At 41.9% G+C, this 21,643-nt stretch overlaps 3 protein-coding genes and 1 long non-coding RNA gene across 5 annotated transcripts in view; 1 reads left to right on the plus strand and 3 right to left on the minus strand.

Moving 5' to 3' along the window:
• snx17 (sorting nexin 17) overlaps positions 1–4,515 on the minus strand; it is a 29,969-nt gene extending 25,454 nt beyond the window's left edge. Inside the window, exons 1-2 of one of the 2 annotated variants that reach the window (XM_084376923.1) lie at positions 4,169–4,515; positions 3,687–3,814 (exon numbers count right to left, since the gene is read on the minus strand). In XM_084376923.1, the coding sequence (XP_084233049.1) occupies positions 3,687–3,746 (60 nt within the window). In that variant the 5' untranslated portion in view covers positions 3,747–3,814; positions 4,169–4,515. Of the gene's footprint in view, positions 1–3,686 lie in introns of both variants that reach the window. The other variant, XM_084376922.1, reaches the window with a different exon arrangement.
• A 670-nt stretch (positions 4,516–5,185) lies between these two features.
• Positions 5,186–8,330, plus strand: atraid (all-trans retinoic acid-induced differentiation factor). Its single transcript, XM_084377798.1, has 7 exons — positions 5,186–5,324; positions 5,517–5,650; positions 6,381–6,449; positions 6,940–7,011; positions 7,116–7,237; positions 7,342–7,442; positions 7,553–8,330. The coding sequence occupies exons 1-7, from the start codon at positions 5,226–5,228 to the stop codon at positions 7,655–7,657; spliced, it is 702 nt and encodes a 233-aa protein (XP_084233924.1). The 5' UTR covers positions 5,186–5,225; the 3' UTR covers positions 7,658–8,330.
• A 698-nt stretch (positions 8,331–9,028) lies between these two features.
• eif2b4 (eukaryotic translation initiation factor 2B, subunit 4 delta) lies at positions 9,029–14,138 on the minus strand. Its single transcript, XM_084377797.1, has 13 exons — positions 14,060–14,138; positions 13,475–13,512; positions 13,201–13,381; positions 12,863–13,072; positions 12,696–12,778; positions 11,611–11,702; positions 11,397–11,511; positions 10,788–10,864; positions 10,522–10,624; positions 10,244–10,371; positions 9,825–10,002; positions 9,547–9,727; positions 9,029–9,378 (listed from the first exon to the last, which is right to left on the minus strand). The coding sequence occupies exons 1-13, from the start codon at positions 14,079–14,081 to the stop codon at positions 9,179–9,181; spliced, it is 1,608 nt and encodes a 535-aa protein (XP_084233923.1). The 5' UTR covers positions 14,082–14,138; the 3' UTR covers positions 9,029–9,178.
• Positions 14,139–15,596: 1,458 nt separating this feature from the next.
• On the minus strand, positions 15,597–17,962 carry LOC311271579. The gene is made up of 2 exons (XR_014624437.1): positions 17,268–17,962; positions 15,597–16,042 (listed from the first exon to the last, which is right to left on the minus strand). It is a non-coding gene; the product is annotated as an uncharacterized lncRNA (long non-coding RNA).
• Between the last annotated feature and the right edge of the window lie 3,681 nt (positions 17,963–21,643).

Genomic DNA, 21,643 nt, shown 5'->3' on the forward strand with positions numbered 1-21,643 from the left:
TTTTGACTCGATGAAGACCTGACAAAGATACAACAAGGAATTAAATTAATTTTTTTTATTTAAATATGCATGAAGTTTGGAGTCAGCGTGCAGGCATTACTCTTTTCTTTATTGCCGAATTTCTAACACCCCTGCTCCTACATGTGTTGTGGGTATTCAACAAGCCCCTACGAAGTGCATCAGCCTTTGACGCCATTTAGACATATGGTGACCAAACTGTGTAACTATAACGTCACATGATGCAATGAGCCCAAAAGGTCTTCAACCCATAGGCTTACATTTTGAAAGGTGGCTGGAAAGAATATTTTTTTGAGCATCACAAACCCTGCAGAAATCACCAATTTCTCTATCAGAATTAGATCAGATCAACCCAAGAACATTTGGGAAGTCTAAAAGAGCCACATGATTAAATTTTTTTTTTTTTTTTAATATGATTTTAAGTTAGCAGAGGGCTAATCTGGGAGTTAGCTGCTCGGCCCACAGACACCATGTGGAAAATCCAGGTAATTTCATACCCAAGAAATCATAGGGATGAACATTAAGTCTATAAAAGTAAAAATAAATTTTAAAAAATGTTCATCGCAATTTTTCCAGTGCCAAAAGGGACGTCTTTAAATTGCTTCTTTTGTCCAACAAGCAGTCCAAAATCATCAAAAACATCCCTGTTGTTTATTCAAATTGCTCACTGTTGGATTCAGGCCGATAAAGGCATGCTGTTTAGTGTGACTTCAATGGTTTGCAGGACTATAAACCAAAACAGATGAACTTGCTGATATCTTAGTCCTAACCTGTTCCTCATCTAAGGATAAATGAGTCACCAACGCTTACAGTAGCACCAATGTCTATCTCTCCTTTACACACCCCAAAACACACTATATTCATTACGTCAATCAGAGAGAGAGAGATACAAGGCTACTAGACTTCCTCTACAAGAGGAAGTGTGAGCTCTAAAAAAATATAAAATGTTTGTCTGTGCTAGCACAGGAACTGTACCACATTTAAAAACAAAAGAAAACTGCAGCCCTTGTTATTCTAAAAAGCCCTGTGCAAACGCTGCAGTTTCTGTAGCCGACTGGTTCCAAGGTACACAGCCCATCTCTCAGTATTACAATCAAGCAAAGTCCCTTCCTGTAGGCTGGTAACAGGAAGGTCACAGTGACAGTCACAGGACTGCCAGCTGAGAGGTGAAAAACCGACACTTTAAAGTTGCCACTGCAGTACAGGCAGAAAATGTGCTCAGCCAGGTGGAAAGAAGCCAGAGATGGCACCTGAAATGCTCAATTTAGAAATGTATTGACTTTCAGAGAGAGAGAGAGTAGGTGTTTGCAGAACAATGTGAAGGGAAATAAACTGTATTATATCAAAAACCCTGCACATATAATACTGGGTTTGTTGCTAACTACATTTAGATCCAAAGCTAAATTCTTGAGGCAGCTGTGACACTGAACACACCGACATGTTCAAATATTAATGAGCCTATTCCAAGATTTTCTTTTCCTTCTTTGGAGCACATGGAGTCAAGATGGAGAATGTGCAGGTGTGTGACATTGAGAACAGCCAGTGTGATGTCACATGGAAATCAGATGTCGCAGATGTTATGTAAAAGTGTCTGGTGAATATTAGAGTAATTGCTTCACCCTTCAATAAAGCATACTTAATCTTATTTTTTAAATTAAAACTATATATACTCAAAGGAGCTGATGTTGTGTTTGTTCACATCATATCCATCACTAAACTGACAGGAAATAGGTTGAACCCAAGCTGTTCCCTAGCAACATAATGACTTGTGTTCATGAATGGGTCTGGTTTACAGGCATGTTAATAAATACACATTCACACCAATGCTGTGGTCTAAATCATCAAGCAACACAAGAAAAGGAGAAAACATCACAAGCCGTCAGTAAATTATTCAAACAACAGTGTCTCTGTCACACATTAGCACAGTGTATCCTGACTGGTTTTCATGATTTATGAGGAAAACTGTGTGAAACATCCGGAAAAGCTTAAAATGGTTTATATCTACCATGCTTCACTACAGCTGTCCTTGACCAACCTCCATGAATGATCCTCTCCAAGCACCACAGAGCTTGTTTGCCAATGTGTCAAGGAAACGCACCTTTCATACACAATGGCAATTTATATACACACAGAAACAGAATATAATCAAAGAAAATAAACACACAGACAGGCTGTAAAAGCCTGCTGCACAACAACCAAGCAAGATGTTAGAGCCACAAATTATTGCTGCTCTTTCAGACTATATTTAACTGTAAGTTGGGAGACTTGACAGTTAAAAGAGATCTAACAATATCATTGTTTCCTTCCTGATACGTGAATACTGATCTGATGCATTGTATTGAATCTGTGCATTGACTTTTGTACTTGTGAATACCAATTCCAGCATTTAAGGCAGTATTGGAGTATTATATATACTGGTTTTGGAACAACCCTATTTAGACTATACTTAACTGTTAGCTGTTGGACTTGACAATATAGTTAAAGGTATAATATGGAAGAATTGTTGGTCACCTGTCAAATTCATACTCAAACCAAATAGGGTACAACATGCCACAGAAGAAACTGCTCACTGCTGCAAACTGTAGCTGCTGTTAGCTAGGTAGCTCAGTTAGCCGTGCAGCTAGCGGTTCGGACTGGGTGCACATGAGCTTTGGAATAGGACAAGCTGGTTAGCATGCCGACTTCAGCAGATACCTTTGCTGCAGAATACAGCAAAATTGTTGCAGGCCAGATTTGGCCCACACCAGGTTCACCTGGCCCAAATCCTGCCAAGTATGATGGCAAGTGCGCGGTCCACTCCTGTCAGCAAGGAGTGAACCAAATAAACCAAAACTGGCCCAAATCTGTGACATCATTACACGCAGTATGTGGGAGGGATGAGGGTGTCTAGTAAATGCTGCTATCTGGCCTAGATATCATTAACGTCAAAAATGCCATAACTTGAAATTCTGTTGATAATTTTATTCAACTTTTGTAGTTGTTTTCCAACTGAAGGTCTTACATATAACCTCCCTTTAAAGCGACGTTGGCTGTATTCATCTTTAAATAACAGGGAGTGTTTTGAATACATGGTGTCAAATCTCAGGAAGAATTTAAGCACAGAGTCAGACGTTTGAAACAAAAGGGACTCTGTTGTGTGATGAATCAGACATCGGTCCACACTCAAGTCACCTCAGGCGGCTTTGACTGTAAATGACAACTGATGCCAACTTCAGACGCACCATGACCATGCAACATTTTGCAACCACATAACACCATCTACTAAATAAAGCCCAAAGCCATAAGACCAGAGACTTCATCCCTGCTTATTCAGGCAGGAAGTACTGTAAGAGAAAAAAAAAAACACTCCTACTCAACTTCCTCACGTTTCAGTTCTCTGAATCAATCTGTGTAACCATCTAGACTGCACCCCAATGAAACACAAGCATTACATGAGAGATCCAAATTAGCATTGTGTGGTGTAACTGAGGCTAATGCTGATTTTCATTATTGCAGCAGGCAGTTGTTTTGGTGACACATCTCTGGCTCGGGCCATCAGATCATGTCTAACAGTAAACACAGGAACTCGTGCTGCATTGACATTAGCCCGACCTGTGGGCAAAAGCAGCGTTAAATCCAAACAGAGTGCAAGCGGGTAAAACAAAAAAACACACATATATCATGCTCACCACATAGGTCGATCCATTCTCTCCCGACCGAACCTCCGTTTCGGGTATGGAAAAATGCATTTTGGCTGGAAACACCGCCCGCTGCCCGACGACAAGTCCTCAAACGCCACCACCACCACCACAGCAGCCTTGCGATGGGGAAGAAGACACTACAGTTTGCCCACAAAGTCCACTGCAGTGACTGTCGGCGGTGACTACAGAGGAGGAGGGGGCTCTAGCACGGTTCATCCACTGGTTTGTAAGTCCGGGTAGAGCAGTGCCAGGCTGGAGGGGACTACTGACGACTTTATGATCGGGCCAGCAACTCACGTACCAACTGGCATCCGCATAAAACTTCTCCCACGTCAGTGTCAAACTTTTCTCCCTGCCGTTCCCGCAGCAGCCATGTTGCAAGTGTTAAGTAATTACACCTTCACTATTGGCGTTAAAATAACCCTTTCAGCCACTTTTTTAGCAATTTGCGGTAACTTAAAACCACCTACTGTGAGACCTGGGCTTCAACGTACACAGGTAACGCTGCTCATTAGCGGTAACCAGATGAAGTTTCCGGATAAAAGGTGCAGTTGGACCCTGCAAACAACACAGCGTCGCAGAACCGTTGGCAAACCTTTCGAAATATGAGGGGAGACAGTTGCACTTGTTGGAGTTTAGCTTGTTTTTTTTCCGTCTCCTGCGTTTGCCGAAGAAAAATCTACACGGCGACGGAGGAAACTCATAGATAAAATGTGATAGAAACGCCAGAGAAAGCAGATGTACCAGGGCCGTCAAGCCATTCTGTGCTCAGTGTATCTAGTGGCCCATCAAGAGGCATTGCAACAATCATTCTGGGCCAAACCATCTTATTTTCAACCGGGGGGTGGGGGCCCACTCATCGCAGGTAAGAAAATAAGAAAACACGAGCATAATTTTCGTCACATGTTTTACAATTAAATGCATAAGGTTGAGATATAATGTTATAAATACGCTGCAAACATGTTTTCATCTATATTTTGAATCTCGTGAAATCGTCTAACTTGAAGTCCCCACCTCGTTTGGCGCAACCCAAAGTGACAGTGAAAGCGCAGTCAGAATTCATTAAAGTCGGAGGGAAAAAAAATGTCTGAGATTCTCAACAATTTGAGAAATTTGATTAAATCGGACGTGTAATGTTGTAATTTACCTTGACCGCTGGGTGTGCCACAAAAAATATTTTTTAAGTTAGAAAAAAAAGGTTTCCATAAATATTTTATCCCTTGCATTAAAACGTTGAATTAAACAAAAGGCTTTTGATTAGCTGCAAAATTATTACTTGAACATATTCTGATTAATTTATTTTTTTTAAATTGTTTTTGCACCAATAAACAAGCTAGATGCTTACTCGATGTATTTACATACAGTTGTACTCTATTCACTACATAAGCAAATCAAACTAGGCTACATTAAATTGAGCTTATGCGTAAACGCAGCGCAGAATGAGGTGTCGCTATGTGAAGTGTTGTTAAGTGTTGGACCTGCTTCCTGTCACATGTCCGCTACAGTAGGATCATATGACTTCAGTCGATGAAAATGAAAGCTGGGTGCAGCCAGCTGAAACCTGTCGTGCTTATTTTGATCTTGAATTTATGTTTTTACGCAAGTTATCAACTGACTGAGCTGCAGGTAAGACTTGGATTTGGCGATATAGCAGCTGTAGTCTTTACCACAGTACGTGAATGCCGCATCGCATCCACCTATCCTTGAGGAGACGCTTGTTTTGGTGGATGTACAGTAGCTGTAGGTGCCAGCGAGGATGAGTGGGAATGTTGTTGTCTATAACCCTCTTTTTAACTCCGTAATGACTTGTGATCGCAGGTATGTGAGCTCTGCAGCGGTACAGTCTTGAATGACACCGAGGTGGGTCAGCTTTGCGCCTCGTCCGCTGGTCGGATAGACGGGCGCTGCTGCATGAAAAATGATAACACAAGCGACCCTGAACGCATCATCGGGTAGGATTTTAATGCTGCCTTCAATGTCTATCGGATATATAGGAATTACATTTTATTTTACAAGTTATACTGTGTAAGCCCCTGGGTAATAAGATGTGGTAAAAGTTAACAAACATTGTGCAGAACACCAGCACAAATAATACATATATAGAATAAATAAATAAATAAAAAGGGTTTGAGACAAAAAGTGTAAAACAAACACAAATCATTTGTTTTTCTTGATTTTTAGTAACTATATTACAGTTTTTATTTCTGAATAAGAATTCTATCTTTATATATCTCTTGATGTACTTGTTTGTATTTGTTTATCATTGTCAATATGATAATTAGGAGACATAGCTTACTTTTTTTTTTGGAAAGTTAATAACCGACACAAAAGTTATTGGAAGGGTCATTAGAACTGTTTCAGTATTCCTATTTTGTGACACTGTTATATTGCTGTTTCCATAACCTCCATTTATCAGGTCATCTTATTGACAACCTTGTCATAAAAGCTTAGGAGGAGCACTGAAAGGACTGCGTATTGTTGGGTTGAACAAACCAGTTTGTCTGCTTTGTTGTCAGCCAGACTTTCTTGCTATGTATTCTGGGATGCCAGTGCTGGTACTGTCCCTGTTTAATATAAGTAACGTTTATGCTTCTGCAACTTTTCAAAGTAAGATCTGCATAACGTTAAGGGTTTTTTCTGTTCATGTTTCAACATGTTTTTTGTTTTTTTTGTTTGTGTCAGGTTGGATCTGTCCAATTGTTCATTAACTCACGTTGGGGATCTTCAGGGAGCATCAACAGCTTTAATGGTGTATGTACAATAAAATACAGTTCTACACCCTACACTATAGTGTACAGGCAAAAAAGCAGAAGTCTCTGTGAACTTCTTTTTCAGGCAAAGCAAAAGACCTGCGCTCGTCACTACTGTACAGTCTGATTCTGCATGATTATATGGGCCTGTTTCACATGATAACTTGTAGATTTCTGCACTGCTGAAACAAGCGTGGGCGATTCCTCAGAATGATCTTCCTGTGATTAAGTCAACACTAACATTCTTAGGCAGCAGGAGTTTAGGAAAGTTTCTATTCCCTGCAGCAAAAAGAAAAAAAAAACCTTTATCTCTCCTGCTGGCAAGAACCGACTCTTCAACTACTCGTAAGAGAAAGAAAGATAGTTTAAGTAAATGAACATTCCAGTATCAGGACTGAACGAACATGTCTGATTCATTTTTGGTTTATCAATATCTATATGGAACTTTGCCCTTTCACAAGTGTTTTACTTTATAAGTATTTGCTTTGCAGAGACCTCTCACTCAATCCCATTGTCAACGTCAGTGACACAGCATTTCAAGGATTTATTGAGTTAAATCACTTGTAAGTACATCGTTCCAAAAACTGCACCGAAGCTATGACAGCTGCTCGTGAATATGAAGTTAGTTTTACATATTTGTAACTCTACTTTTGTGTCTCTATAATAGGATTTTGCCGCAGGACATAGTTTGTCCCGGAGGCAACACTTCTTGGGGAAAGGTGGAGGTCAAACAGGGAAAACGTCTCTGTGAGGGCCAGAAAAGTATGTGCAACCAGACTGGACAGCTGTGTGAGTTCCCATCTGTTAATCTTCCATTGTGACGCATAAAATCTTAAACTGCCTTCTGGTACAACGTGACATCTGTTCATCTCACAATTATCGACAATCCTCAGCCATTAACTGCCCGGAGAACTCCCTCTGTGCTCCCTATGGGCCTGGCTTCTTTGAGTGCAGCTGTGCTGACAACTATCGTGGATACAAGTGTCTGCGGGAGGTCAGTTCTGGAAGGAGCTTTATTTGGATTATTATTTATTTATGTGCTTCATTACTAAGTCTAATACAAGTGCACTTGAATCTTCTTACATTTATTTTTATTGTCAATAGGGGGAGTTTCCAGTCCTCCAGGTGTTTGGGCCTCTTGCGGCGTCCACGGTTGTGATCTCTGTCCTGCTGTGGGTCACACAGAGACGTAAGGCCAAGTCACTCTGAGGCTGAACTGCAGCGGCTTGATTTACTGAGCTGAAACTGACTGTTCTGAAAGGGAAAATGCTGACACGAAGTCTGAGGTGACCCCAGGCTTCTTTTAGACATTACGTTTTATCGTGTTTTACATCCTTGTGGGGCAGCTACGTTTTAACTGGGACTGACTTTTTCAGTGCAATTCTAGAGAGAAAATTTGAACACGTGTTGCTCCAAGTTTGAAATTTCTGACGGTACCACTGTTAACACTTAAATTATCATTTTAAATGTAGTCGACTGACAGGAGACATTAATGAAGAGGTTGTTTTTAAGGACATTTTGAAGATTGTCTTGCTGTTAACTGTGCCAAACATGCACTGAATATGTATCTACATGCGTTTAAGCGTATTTCAGGAAATTTGTAGTTTTTGGCATTTTCTTTAATGCATGTTTAACATGTGCTTTACTCAGAGTAAACCAAGCCAAGCTCACTTTATGAATCATGATGTGGATGATTAAAATTATAAGTTTAACTGAGCTTTCTTTTTCTTTCATCAGAAGTTTATATTGAATGCTACAGTATGTCATTCAGGTGTCAACTGCTGTTACATCTTGCATGTTTCGACTTAGGAAATGTCTCGATGTTGATGTTTGATGTCGTCACAATGAGATTCAGGGTTCTAATAAAAAAATGTAAAACATATTGCTTTGCTTGAGTTACCATGATATTGCAAGAGCATTTGAACATATTTTGTATCTGGAAGCTTCGCCCAACTGACAAAGACAATCAGTGTCACAAGCAGTTTTAATATGTTACACATTAAATCAACTATTGCATTCGCTGAAAAAAATAATTGAGAGGAAAAAGAGAGTGCATCTGTGGACAAAATGTTGCTTCTTCCAAGTTTTGTTTTCCCCTTGGTGTTAAAAACTAAAATATCTGCCAATATTAAATTCAAGGCATGAGTGTGCGTGACTTTGTGGACATAACAATAAATGATCGGAGTACCTTTGCCAAAAAAAAGTTTTATTACCCGGTTAATGTCTTACTCTTCTTTATCCTGTTAAACTGATCAGGTCATTAAAAACTAGTCTGAAGAATTGACGCGAGCCATAAAAAATCCTCTTGAGATACTGCAGCTCTGACTGTAATTAGGGAGCCGATTCTGGCTAGTTTCAAATTGCATGCTGTGGTCGACGATGGGAGCGTGTTGTGAACCACAGAGGAATTGTTCTGCTCTAAATGCTGGCAATTAGATGTTGTGCTGTTAAGAAACAGATCCTAACATGGATTTATTAAAACATGTTGCCTATAACTCAATAATAAAAAACGACAGAACCACCGTCCTCAAATCTCTGTAATTATCCGGCCCTAACATAAAAACACACACATGGACTCAGTTTAAAAAGCGTATGCCATTTCAGATATATATTTATTGCATGCTAAAAGCACGATATTTTGTGTTGTGTGCATGCATTCGAGCACACAAACTCCCCCATCACGACAGAGAAACCGCCTCTGAGCTCAGGCTGATGTGAGCGTGAGGTCATTCACTGGTCCACGTTTTTCACTCGCAGCACCACAGGGACCGACGTGCACGGGATCATTCCCAGATCTGTGATGACTAGGTCCACGAAATCAGGCGGTGTCACGTCGTACACCAGGTTAAGCAGGCCAAGTGAGGGCACCTTCTGCCAGTGCTCTAGCTGTGTCGTCCCTGCGTGGGTCACAATGAGGTCATCGGGATCATCTGGAAAGGACAGATGAAGATGAATTTTAGGAAATTAAAGCAGAGGTAGGATAAAGCAAAAGCAACATTTGTTGTGACAGAATGAAATATCAATTCACTAAAAATAAACAGACACTGACATTTATGTAAAAATTAAACAATTCCAACTAGCGGCCATTTTTTCCGTACCTAGTTCATTGGACACGAAGGAATCCGTCTGCACCCTCTCACAAAACTTGTAGGTCTCACAACACACCAGTACAGGCACGTTAAAGGCTTTGGCCACCAGAGCTATCTGTGACGTCCCCACACGAGACATGACGTACCCGTTGGCCAGCAGAGCGTGAGCACCAAGGAACACCTTCGATACCTACAAGGTCCAGGTTCAAGGCGTTATATGACATATCCACACAAAAAAAGTAAAGACATACTACCGAGGCTTCAATGTGTCAATAATGTGTTGTTACTTCTGGAAGGATGTAGGAGACAGCCGAGATAAGGACGTAGGTGCAGCTGATGCCCCTCTGGACCAGGCGCCTCAGGGCCTCCCGACCCTCCAGCCGAGGCCTGCTGTCCACCACGATCACACGGAACTTCCTGTTTTTCTCGAAGGCCTCGCACAGGATGTGGTTGACCAGCGACGAGCTGACAATTAAAGATAGTGTGGTGGAGGAAAATGTGGAAGGAAGATGGGCGTTTATGGGGCGAGACAAGAAAAAGGGAAGAGAAAGTGTTGAGTGGTTTGAAAATAAGATTTTAGGCCTGGATGCATACTGTAAGTGTCACACTTTAAGCAATAACATTAAGCAATGTTTCTTTTCTAGGAAACTGCTTATTCAACAGATGAATAATTTTTTTTCTTGCATGTCAACCGAAAGTGGCTCACCATCCGTAAACTAGGATGACATCTCCATCGCTGATCTTTTCTATGGAGTACTTGGCAATAGCTTTAGCAGCAAGGACAATCTTCTCATTAATGTAGCACTCGATGCAGTTGAGTAGTTTGCTCTTTGCCTAAACAGAGAGAGCGAGAGACAGTAAATACATGAGGGGAGAAGATATGGAAACTGAAAACCAGCAACTTTCTGTCTATTATATCAATAGAATATGTTGATCTTATATGACCTCTGGGTAATTTATGAGAAAAACAAGTGTGACAATAACCTCTTCTTCTTTGCATTGACTGGGGATATTGGAGATCTCTTTCTTGATGTATTTGATGGCATTACCCATGCTGGCCGACAGAGGGCGACATTGATTCAAAAAACTGCAAGAAGAATCAGACAAAAGGAATCATTTCATGTGTTCAACTGTAAAATTAAGCAGCTAATTTATCAAATGTATAGCATGGCAAAATAGGACCACAGTCCTTTCTAAATTCTAGCACTCAGTAAAGATTAACTAGTAATGACACATGACACTTTTTGTACCTGATGTAAGGTTTCAGCTTGTTGACCAAGTCTCTAGATAGCTCCTCATTTGGAGGTGTAGTATAGTCCCTTATTACCTGAGGAGAAAAATTATAGATTTAAGTTTGTTTCTTTAAGTGCGTCAAAAAAATGTTTTTAAATGCAACGACACATTACAGAACTGACTGCCGGTTACAGAAAAGATGATGCAAAACTGCATTACTCGATGGACAGCCTGGGGCTTGAAAAGCTGAAAGCTGGACTGTATGGCTGGGAGCTGCACAGCAAGGCTGGCATATGAAAAAGCAACTGAAGGAGTATGAAGAGCTGGAATAATAATAAGGAAGGGATAAAGGGGGCAAAATATACTGTAAAGAATGAACGGTTGAAATGAGGATTATAGTGTAGGGTCTTAATTGAGCTTTAGTTTACAGAATACACAAAAACACAAAAGCCAACACATTTTTTTCTAGAAACAGCAACATAACAACCACATTTAAAGCGTTGCAGTGTGTGTGACCAACATCTTTTAACATCTTGCATATTAAATGTGCAAACAGAAACAAAACAAACCTTGCTTTTTTGTTACTGTGTTGGTGTAAAAGACTAAATAGTATCTGTGCTCTGTACCTGTTTGAAGGCATGCAGCAGGGCAACAGAGCGGGCGTTGGATCCTGCCACAATACCCTGTGAATACTGGAGACCCAGTCGAACAATAGCGGGATGAATCACTGTGGAGGGAATGCTGCAACAGACAAAAACAGTCCATAACAATCAGCGAGCTTAAGGGTAATTTACACAAATCAGTCTCTTCTCAGACAGATATGCTATATTGTCAGTTTACCCAAGTTGCTGTGTTAGAGGGGCTTTGCGACTGTACTGGTGGAGATGAGAAAACAGGCTGACTTTGTAGCCGTAATCTGACCGGAGTGGGATCTGAAATAAAGCAGATTAGAATCCACTGCCATCAGTCACCAGTAATTCAAAAGGTTAATATTGAGATCATGAGGTTAACAGTCACAGCACAGCCTCAGCATAACTCAATATACAGCTACGTTTGTAAGTGTAAGTCAATCGAATGAAAGGAAAACTAAAAATCACCACCAAGTCCTATACTACTAATGAATAGCTGCTCTCATATAAAATTCACAACATGTTTAAACGAAAACCTAACTCTGACCATCTATGATTTTGTTGTGAATACTCTCCAAACACAACCACAGCAGTGTGGAGTGCAACCATGGTCCTGCTCAGCAAACAGCTCAGTGTTCAAAACATAAACAACAACAAGAAACAATAAACAAGTGACCAACTTCTCAAACCAACACATCCCACCTCTATCTCAATGGACCAGACAGGTTGCACCCTTAACTTTTCATGTAATGAGTGGCGTTGGAGTACAATAACAATAAAGGTTAGCAAACAGAACAACACTGGACAAATGTCAATGGCACACGTTTACGAAAGCCAGACCTTGACCTTTGTAGCAGCATTGTATTCTGGTGTCTGAAAGAAACGTTAGGTACAATCACATGCGGTTGGGGTCAAAGACAGAACATGATTAACATACACTGTATTTTAAAATTATTCTGAGATCTGTACTTGTTGTAAATAGCCAAACATTAAACATTTAGTAGTGAAAAAGTATGAAATATTGTATTTAAACACATTTTGTAAGATATTTGTAACAAGTGTCTGATCTAAACAAACATGATTTAGGCAATTCCTTATTAATTTTAGATAGTTTTTTAGATTGATAAGAATACAATGAATCCATGGTTATTGTGCACATGATTTTCCCCAAAATCCTGACACATGGCATGCTCACAACATTTCACTGGCAGCTCATTATGTCAAGGCAAGCTGTCCTAAATCAGACAAAGCATGCTATCATGATTGAAGATTGAAGATACACAAAAGTAGCTTTACCTGTTGTCTTTCCAATTTCTTTGCCAGTTTCTTTAAAACCTCCGGGTTGTCCACCTGGACATGTTCTGGAAGCCTCTTCACCACTGAAAATGCATAAATAAAAAGTGTGACTTTCTCTTTATAATGTATGATTTCAGACTGTCATGACCTCCAGGATATTACAGTACCTGGCTGGAGCTCACTAGGCGGTGCTTTAGGTTTGCCCGGAGCAGCTTGAGGCCCCGCATCCCCCTTCTTGCCCGTTTTGGAGGCCCTCTCTGCCTCTTGCCGAGCTCTCCTCTCGGCTTTTAGCTCTGCTTTACTCTTAGCCGGCTTGTCTGCCGTGGCAGGAGTTTCTGAGGCAGGCACAGGAACTGGAGCAGGTACTGCTGAAGGAGCTGAGGGAGACACGACAGACTTAATTAATTACAGTTGTGGATCACGTTTGGACAGAACTTTTCTGTCAGCCTCTAGCTATTGGTCTGACAAGTGAGAAATTAGCATCTATAATCTATATAATATGCACCTTTCTGTGCTGTGGGTTGTGATGGGGGCTGGGGAGCTGGAGAAGCTGCACCGACAGACTTCTTTTCCTTCTCGCTGTCCCGTGAAGCCTTGTCATCTTTTTTGTCTTTGCTCTTCTTCTGCTGTTTCTTCTCTTTTCTCAGCCTTTGCTTCTCCTCTTTGGTCAGCTCTCTACCTTCATGCTATTAAGTGCATATGTCAAGAACTGGGGTCAATGAAAACATCACCATACAAGCCTTGAATCAGACTGTGACAAAATTCAAGAAAATACAAACCTTTGCTCGATCAATGCCATCTTTGCTTTCAGGTCCTTCTGTAAAATAACGAATAGATGATCGTATGATTCCATCAGCTGAACTCATACTTGTGTTTTTTATCTATATATATTTATAATGGGCAGTAATGACAGAACCAGCCACTATTTAACAATCGGTCCTCCAGTTTTGGTGACGCTGTTAGCTGTCAATACAGTATGTCACTGAACTTGATAGGTTTGCATCATGCTAACGACACCAGTCACAGGACTGGTTGGCTACCATCATCTGCACGGCACAGACACTTTAAAGTAGGCACAGTAAGTCGTTTTTGTTTTATAAAAGACTACTTAAAAAAGCTGATGCAATAACATCGCGATGCCTCCCGTTTAACTACTGTCTAGCGCTACGGTGCCGTTAACTCGCCTGAAATGCTAACGTTAGCATCACTAGCATCAGGAATTTAACTTTGCTACGAGCCGAACCCAAACACCACAAAACGGGAATTATAAGCGGAGGATGTTTTGTAGCTACACACGCAGGGGAAGTGATGAAAATAGCAGGAGGCAGTAGTAAAGTCCAGCTGTTACACACTCCCGAACTCACCTGTCTCTCCGGCGTCAGCCATGTTTACGATGCTGCTCCACTTCCTCTGGCTGCTGCACAAACTACCGCCCCGGAAAATGCACGTCGCCCCCTGGTGGAGGAGCGCAGCGCTGCTCCCGCCTCTGTTCCAAGCGGTTGATTTAGGAGAGGGTAGTGAGCCGGCTGTGGCTGTGCTCCAGGCCGCTGTCGACAACAACCATACCTCTTAATTAATTAGCCTTCAATATGTTTCTGATGTGAATGATGTTGTTACACTTATTGGTTATGAAGCTTATGTTGAATATTACACCTCAGCCTGGCTGGACACCATGTGACGCACTTTCAGAACAGCTTTCTGCACACCAAGGTCAGTTTTATTTATATATTTGATATTTACTACTATCTGCAGAGGATTTCTGCTTTATCACATCTAGTTGTGTACAGCTTTCTACACAGTTTTAATTAATTTCACATCACATTATGGGTAGAGGTTACTTTTATTAACCTAAATAATCTACAGTAGGCCTATCATGATCATTTTAGATCATTATAATTCCCCTGATTCCTCCCTTAGTCCTGCATTGGTCAGTTTTTCTGTGTTACTAAGGGTCCATGTTAAGTATGCAGCCATAAATTCACTGTTATAAGGACCATTTTGAGCTTACTCTCCCACATATGGTATAAATAACACAACATGCAGTTTAATAAACACTTTAAAGTCTTTCTTTCTTTTCTTTTTTTTTTGCAAATCGCCACATAACGAGTGAATGAGTGTCGGCAGATGACAGAAATGGATGTGAAATTTGTGCTTCAATAGTAACAGGACAGGTTTCTTTACATGAAAACCTCCAGACTGTCTTGTTTGGGTGCTACATTATAATGAAACATCACTCAGTATAATCATTATTATTGTAGGAAATATCACGGATTTGATCCCTGGCTCTGACTCCTCCTGACCTAGATTCAGGGTACACTGTCAGATTCTGGGCCAGCCAGTACAGTATGTGCAGTCATTTGACCAGGGTTAGGCCAAGAGATCTTGTTACTGTCATGTCAATTAAAGAAACAAACAAACAAATAGGTAGATGATGAATCATCTGTCAGGAGATTCCAGATTGTGTGTGTTGTCTATGCATGTGTGTTGATATTGATAGCCAAAGTAATTAACGTTTTTTTTATCACATTCATGAGGTACAGTATATATCTGAAGAAAGGCTTCACGTACTGCTATAAATGGCTAACCTCTCTGCATTAGTCAGACCTAACATTTATAACTAAATACAGTTAATTTATATCTATTTAAGATTTTATTTTAGTTCATTTTTGACAAAAAAATAGGCAAATGTTCTGCTGCCTTTTTAAATACACTGGCAAAGCCTAAACTGCATCTGTTTAAGGGTGGACAAAAGTCATCACAAGCTAATTATCTTCCATAAATACTACTCGTTATACAGTTATTATAGTAATACTTGGATTCAGGTTAAAAAAAACTTGGGCTTGTTTAGGGAATATTTCTATGAATTTGTCATATTAGAAGAAACTTTAATTCACCACTGCGTGTTGTCATCAATCTTTTATTAACATCCATTGCCATACAGGGAACAACCAACAGCAAGACACTTAAGTATAGAAATGATCTATCATTATAAACAGGCTACCGCCTCTTAAGTATGCAGCGAACGCCACAGCGCCACTGTGTCTTTGATTCCCCGCCGGTGTCTGCTGGCTGACTGAATTCACGACGCAGTAGCTGGTTGAAGGGGACCAAACCTCACAGAAACACCTGACTTGGTTCCGTTTGACCAGCCACAGCAAGGCGTGTTGCTTCAGCTGCAAGAGCCACAGCGAGAGAGAGGGCAGCGGGGTGGGGGTGGGGGGCATACAGCGAGGAGGAGGGGGGAGGGAACGAAGGTTACAGGGTATAGAGGACATAGAAAAAGAAGGAAACGAGAGAGGAACTAGAAGGTGGGCTTCTTTGGGCCGTCATGTCCTCTTCAGTCTTACCTGATGGGACAGAGAGAGAAAACGATCATCACTAACTGACACATCGTGCATAGTTACAACATGTTACCGAGCAGATCATTCCTATTTAGAGGTTTGGGAACCCTGACAGCCGGTGACATCGCCCTATTTCCTTCCAAATCCAGCCTACAGGAGCGAAACCTTCACCCTCGGTGACAGCTCCACATCCCTGCCCTCCCTCCCCTCTTCCCTTTTTGAGAGTCCTGCCGTTGCTATAATGGGTGACAGCTGTGGTCCGTCAATCCTCCTTGACTGTCAGCCGTTGGGGCAGGGCAGGAATTTTTCAAGAAGTCCCTGAGACCCGATCAGCAGATCCCTGGGAGTAATGCTAACTGCACACGTGCCTGAGCTGAAGGAGAGGGAACGGGCCCTTCACCTGTTGTCCTGCCACACACACACACACACACACACACACACACACACAAATACACACATGCTCATGAACCCTGACACCCCCCCCTCCTATCTCATAAAACAAAGACACTCAGACAATTGTTCTGTTGAATGAACAGTAAAATCAGTTACGTTTTCCCAGTGTGGTCGCTGCTCGAGTCCCCTTGAAACCACACACTTCCTTACATTCCATAAGTGGTGTATTAATATGGGGATATAAGGAAGCATGTCCTCACAAGGGGCAACAACTGGATTCAACGCTCCTCTGGCACAAAGCACCCTTTCATAGGCAGAGGAGCAGGAACGACCCGGCTTAACAATGGTTAACTGTGACAGAGCGGGCAATAGGAGGACACGTGACGGCGGCTTCGATCATCTGCGCCACAGAAATTTAAATGTTGGGCTGACGGAGAAGGAAAGCTCATGTTTAATGTTTTGCTATTTATAAGGCTCATTTTCCTACTCTTGTCCTCTAACACAAGCAAAAAAAATGAGGACGTCTCATCACTGAAAGAAAAAGTGTGTGCGCCTCTCACAGTTACCAGAACATTGAGGATTAACGCTGGTAAATAGCAGCCCGTGCAGCTCTTTGATGGGTCATGCCAATGTGGTGATGCTGAACTCAAATAACTGTGGAGGGCGAGGCAAATTCTGACTTCCAGCACACAAAGGTCACAATCTGTGCTCTTTCATAAGCCATGCCAAGTCATTCTAACCCAAGCAGCTGTGTAAAAGTCTCTTTTAAGAACAGAAAATGAATGTTAAATGAAAACAAAATTCATCTTGAATGCCTTTGAGAATGTGTTTTACTCACCTTAAATGAATTCTGCTGCGTCACCGCTGTGGATTTCTTGTGGTGAGCAGCTGGAGTCGAGCTTCAGGCCATGCTGGATTCAGCCGGCGTCTCCTACACTGCCTACTGGTGACCTCCTTGATAGATCTACTCACTGCTGTGTCATCTAGCTCAGAACCAAATGGCCATGAGAAAGCCTTGCGAGGAGAATTTCCTGCTTCTTTCCTGTATCGCACCTCGGCCTCCCACCCTCACCTGACAGAGGTGTCGGGCTCTGTGTCTATCGTAAAACTTACAGAAAACACTTAACAACTGGTGTGACACCTGATTTCACTCACATGGTGCTGCAACATCTAAAACTAGAAGATCTTTGCCTCAAAAGAAGAGCTTGTCACTCTAAAGGCCAAATATGAACCCTTTACATTAACCTACAAAAAAGAAAACCTTGTAGAAATGACAAAACAGCCTTCACACCAACCTTATTCCTTGTCCCTGAAGCTGCCCCCTTTTCCACCCATTAAAAGCCAAAACTCATCTCAAACTCGCCCTGAGCTCCCTGAGAACTTCATCCTCTCTTCGCCTCAGCTATCCTGCGGTCGACCATCCTCCTCCGTATCTGGCCCGGTGGATTGTGCCCACAACAGGCCTTGCAGATCGGCCTTTTCTATCCCGCCAGGAGCGCCCCCCTCCAAAGCGGCCTCCCACCTGTTGGTGTCCTTTAGAAGCCCGGGCCTCTCCTGCGCCTCCTGTCCGGCCCAATCAGGGCCCTGACAGGGGGGAGCCAGCCTGTGAAATCACACCTCTCAGCTGTTCACACTGGGCTCGAGACACCCTACACCCCTGCCGTTCCTCTGTTCAGCCCCCACGCCCCACCCTGCCTCTATTTTACACCGAATGTCAATGGCTCCTTTTTGGAGGAAAAAAAAAAAAAAAAACGGGAGAAAGAGAGGGATACAGAGAAACAAGGAAGCAACTGCACGATGGGCGTGTTTTATTGGGTTTGGGGGTACAGTCAGAACAGCAGTTCCAGCAGGAGTCACAGCTGAAGCCAAGGTTGAGTTTCATCCTGAGCTTCACTTTAGTTTCATTGTATCGTTTACAGCCTAGGAAAAAGTGACGCTCGCTGTTGTCAAAGCGCTCAGCAGCCTCTGACAAAAGCCATTTTTACGTGATGACATGATGAATTGAGATGATCGCCTTTTGTGAGGAAGAAACACGGCCGACCAAATGTGGTGAATCCTTCGATAAACCGCGATGTAACCCCTCTGTTAGTGAAGCACAGTCAATGATATGTGAGGAGTGTGAATAAGTTATATGGGTCTTCTTCTTGTGGCACCGTAAAAACTCAGCAATAAATTCTCCAGAGGCCACAAGGTGACCATCCTGCCGCTGCGACGCAGAAGACAACACTTAATGTAACACAAGATAGATCGGTGGGAACGTTGTTCACAACTATCAGCTGATAATGCGCTGCAAAAAGTTGTGCGCTCGCCAAGATTTAAAGTCTTTTAGAGATTCGGTCAATTTAACTTTAAGTTTAAAAAGTTATTTCAAGGTGTAAGGTATACAGTATACAACATAATGAACTGAGAGTTTGTACCTCCTTCATGCATCACAAACATACATACGATCGGCCTGCAGTTATTTCAGCTATGAACACAAATACACGGACGCGTACACACCCAGGAAATCATTCTCTGGCGCATTTTTTTAATTTTGTGTCATGGTGAATGCAAACAGTTCCTATCTCTATCTTTTAATTCATGGTATATTCTTGAATTGCTCGTGAAAATGTCAGACAAAAACTGAGCAATTTAGCAGTCCAACAAGCTCCACATCCTTTTCTTTCAATTAAAAAGTAGAACTTGTCTCTAATAACGGCACTCAGGGACACTTATATTCAGTATTTTTCCTTTTTTTTCTTGTTCCTTGGTGTAAATTGTAAAAAGTGTGCTTGGATTAAGAATAAAAATAACATTAAATTGTCTGATTAAAAGTCTGATCTTGAGAAATGTGATGTAAAAACCAGCATTTTGAACTCATGTCAAACCTTTGTACACTTAGGAGAGCCTGTGTGTTTCTAGACTGAACCGTCTTATTTCAAGATTTCTTGTCGAGTGAAATCATCTCGATAATTTCACTTGTCGGAAGTTGCTTTCTCCTCAAATGAAGTGTTTGTTTCAGGTGGTTTAGCTTTCCTGCTTTTGCAGTGTGTTGTGTCACTAATACACAAAAATGTCACTTCAAAAATAAATATAAAAACAAAGAAAGTGATGTGTTTCTTGCTTGTAACATGTTAAAAAAATTGCCAATGGACCAAGTGAAAATAGTTAATAGTAGAAACATCCCATTTATCTCACTGAAGCACTACTTTCTAGGTGTCTTATGTTAAGTGTAATGAGATATTTCTGACTATAAATTAGACAAGTATACTCCATAACATGTGCTTATTATACTTAAACATATGTAATGTTTTTAGTTTTTGCATTAAACAATTTCTCATCAGCCAATATGAACCAACCATCATCGTTCTTGCTGTCATTATCCTCTAAGTGATCATATAGAGCCTGCAGACCCTTATATGACAGTTTTCAGGCATCTGTGTGACCACAGAGCGACCAATACTGTAGAGGCTCGAGCTCGGGGGTTCATTTTCCTCTGCTGCAAGCACAAGCCGCTCCACTAAGGTCAACACCTGTGTTCTAAAATCAGCGGCGGGGTTGGGTGTGATAGGAACCCGGGCCTCATTCACAGAAAGCTCGAGCTCAGAGAGGGGGGCTTATATTGAAACCCAATAGTCTCGCTATTTTCGAGGCACTCGCCGTCCACAAATAGCCACCCCACCGCATCTTTGTAGCTCCCGTTTTTTTCTCCGCCACAGGATGTTGTCTAAATTGGACAGTTGTTCGATATTTCCCATGGCCCCGAGCCAGGGTGTATCACAAATGCAACATTTCCACTAATGTCAGCTATGCGCCAAGGCCTTGGCAGATATATCTGGCCGCTCGGAATATCAGATAACTTTTGTTGTTTGAGTGGATTCTTGGCCCCTCGCACCGGACACAATGGTTAAGACACAAATCATAATCCCGGTGTTCCTCTTAGCGGGGCAGCTGACCACCGTCGCATAGTACCGGCTCAACGAACTCAGCGAATCATCAGCTTCTCTTTCATCGCGTGTCATGAATCACGCAAAAGGGCTCATCTTACTCTGTGATTTGCTTTTCATCTGTCAACCCCTCTAATGTTTTATTTATTTCCCTTCTAATCATCGGTCCGGTGATCGTTTATAGATCCAATGAATCCCACGGAAGAGGACAGATTTCACTCCTTCGCAAGTTCATCGAGTCTCTCTTCGAAAAGAACAATTAAGCTAAAGAAAGAAGACAGCGCAGGAGCTCAGCAGTTGTGTTGCATGTTATCTACAAATTGGGTCAGTGAGGTTATTTTTAACCCGTGTTCACATACCGGGGCCCCCGTTTGCTAATCACTTTGTTCCCCTCTGTCATACCCATCCACCCCGTTGCCAATGTCCCACTGCTTCTGGGGAGGTCACAACACACTCTTCTTGGCAGGAGGAAATAATTTCCCTCGGGACAGCAGGTAGGAGTTAGGGAGACTAACCTCAGAGCAGTTTCTTCTCCGGTGGATAGCATGGATTTCTATTGGTATAAATAAACTGGCAGCTGACACCAGACCAGGTCCTGCACATGCACAGGATGGGACAACCTCACAGATTAACCCCCTGTGTTTTGGAGGAAACTCTCTGCAGGAGGTGGCGAGTTACATTACTGTATATCAACTGACTTTTATGAAACACCTCCTGTCTGATTTGATGTTTTTTGTAGATAATTCTGTAATATCAATATGTTTTGAGATGCTACAAGGCGGGTTTATGTTCACAAATATGGTCTGAAAGTGTTTAAACGAGGAATAAAAAAGAAAAAATGTGAAGGAGATACTGTAGATTTGAAGCAAAGAGCAAACATAAGCAGCACGTAAAGCAAAGAAATCAGAAAATATTAAGAAACTGGTGAAGGATAAGAATGCTTCGACGAGAAACCAACATGTCAAAGTGAACTCCTCGATCCGGTGCCATGTTGCTGACTCATGACGTGGTCTGACATTAATGCCACTCAAACTCTGTCCTTCCCTGGGCACACCAGTTGCCAGGCCTGAGGTTGACACAGCTGTTGCAGGGAGCCTGGTCCCGTGTGGTGGAGGCAGTGGAGCAGAAAGGTCAAAGGTCAGTGGCATTTAGGCTAAAAGAGAGAACAGGTGATGGAGAGGTGAAGGCAACTCACTCCTGTGTTTCACAGGAGGGGTCGGGAGGATTTTGACGGATGCTTCAAGGTCAATAGGTCTGAGAAGGAAGCACTGGAAAAACTACTTATTCT

Source organism: Pagrus pagrus (assembly GCF_965226575.1).
Source record: "Pagrus pagrus genome assembly, chromosome: 16".
NCBI classification, from domain to species: Eukaryota; Metazoa; Chordata; class Actinopteri; order Spariformes; family Sparidae; genus Pagrus; species Pagrus pagrus.

Excerpts from the sequence above, each read along its gene's own strand:
- atraid (XM_084377798.1), top strand. The coding sequence starts at position 5,226 with ATGAAAATGAAAGCTGGGTGCAGCCAGCTGAAACCTGTCGTGCTTATT. Across the intron at positions 6,450-6,939 it reads GCATCAACAGCTTTAATGGT|AGACCTCTCACTCAATCCCA; the intron begins GTATGTACAATA and ends TTTGCTTTGCAG. Across the intron at positions 7,012-7,115 it reads TTTATTGAGTTAAATCACTT|GATTTTGCCGCAGGACATAG; the intron begins GTAAGTACATCG and ends TCTCTATAATAG.
- eif2b4 (XM_084377797.1), bottom strand. The coding sequence starts at position 14,081 with ATGGCTGACGCCGGAGAGACAG. Across the intron at positions 12,779-12,862 it reads GCCTAGTGAGCTCCAGCCAG|TGGTGAAGAGGCTTCCAGAA; the intron begins GTACTGTAATAT and ends ATGCATTTTCAG. Across the intron at positions 11,703-12,695 it reads AGAAATTGGAAAGACAACAG|ATCCCACTCCGGTCAGATTA; the intron begins GTAAAGCTACTT and ends GCTTTATTTCAG.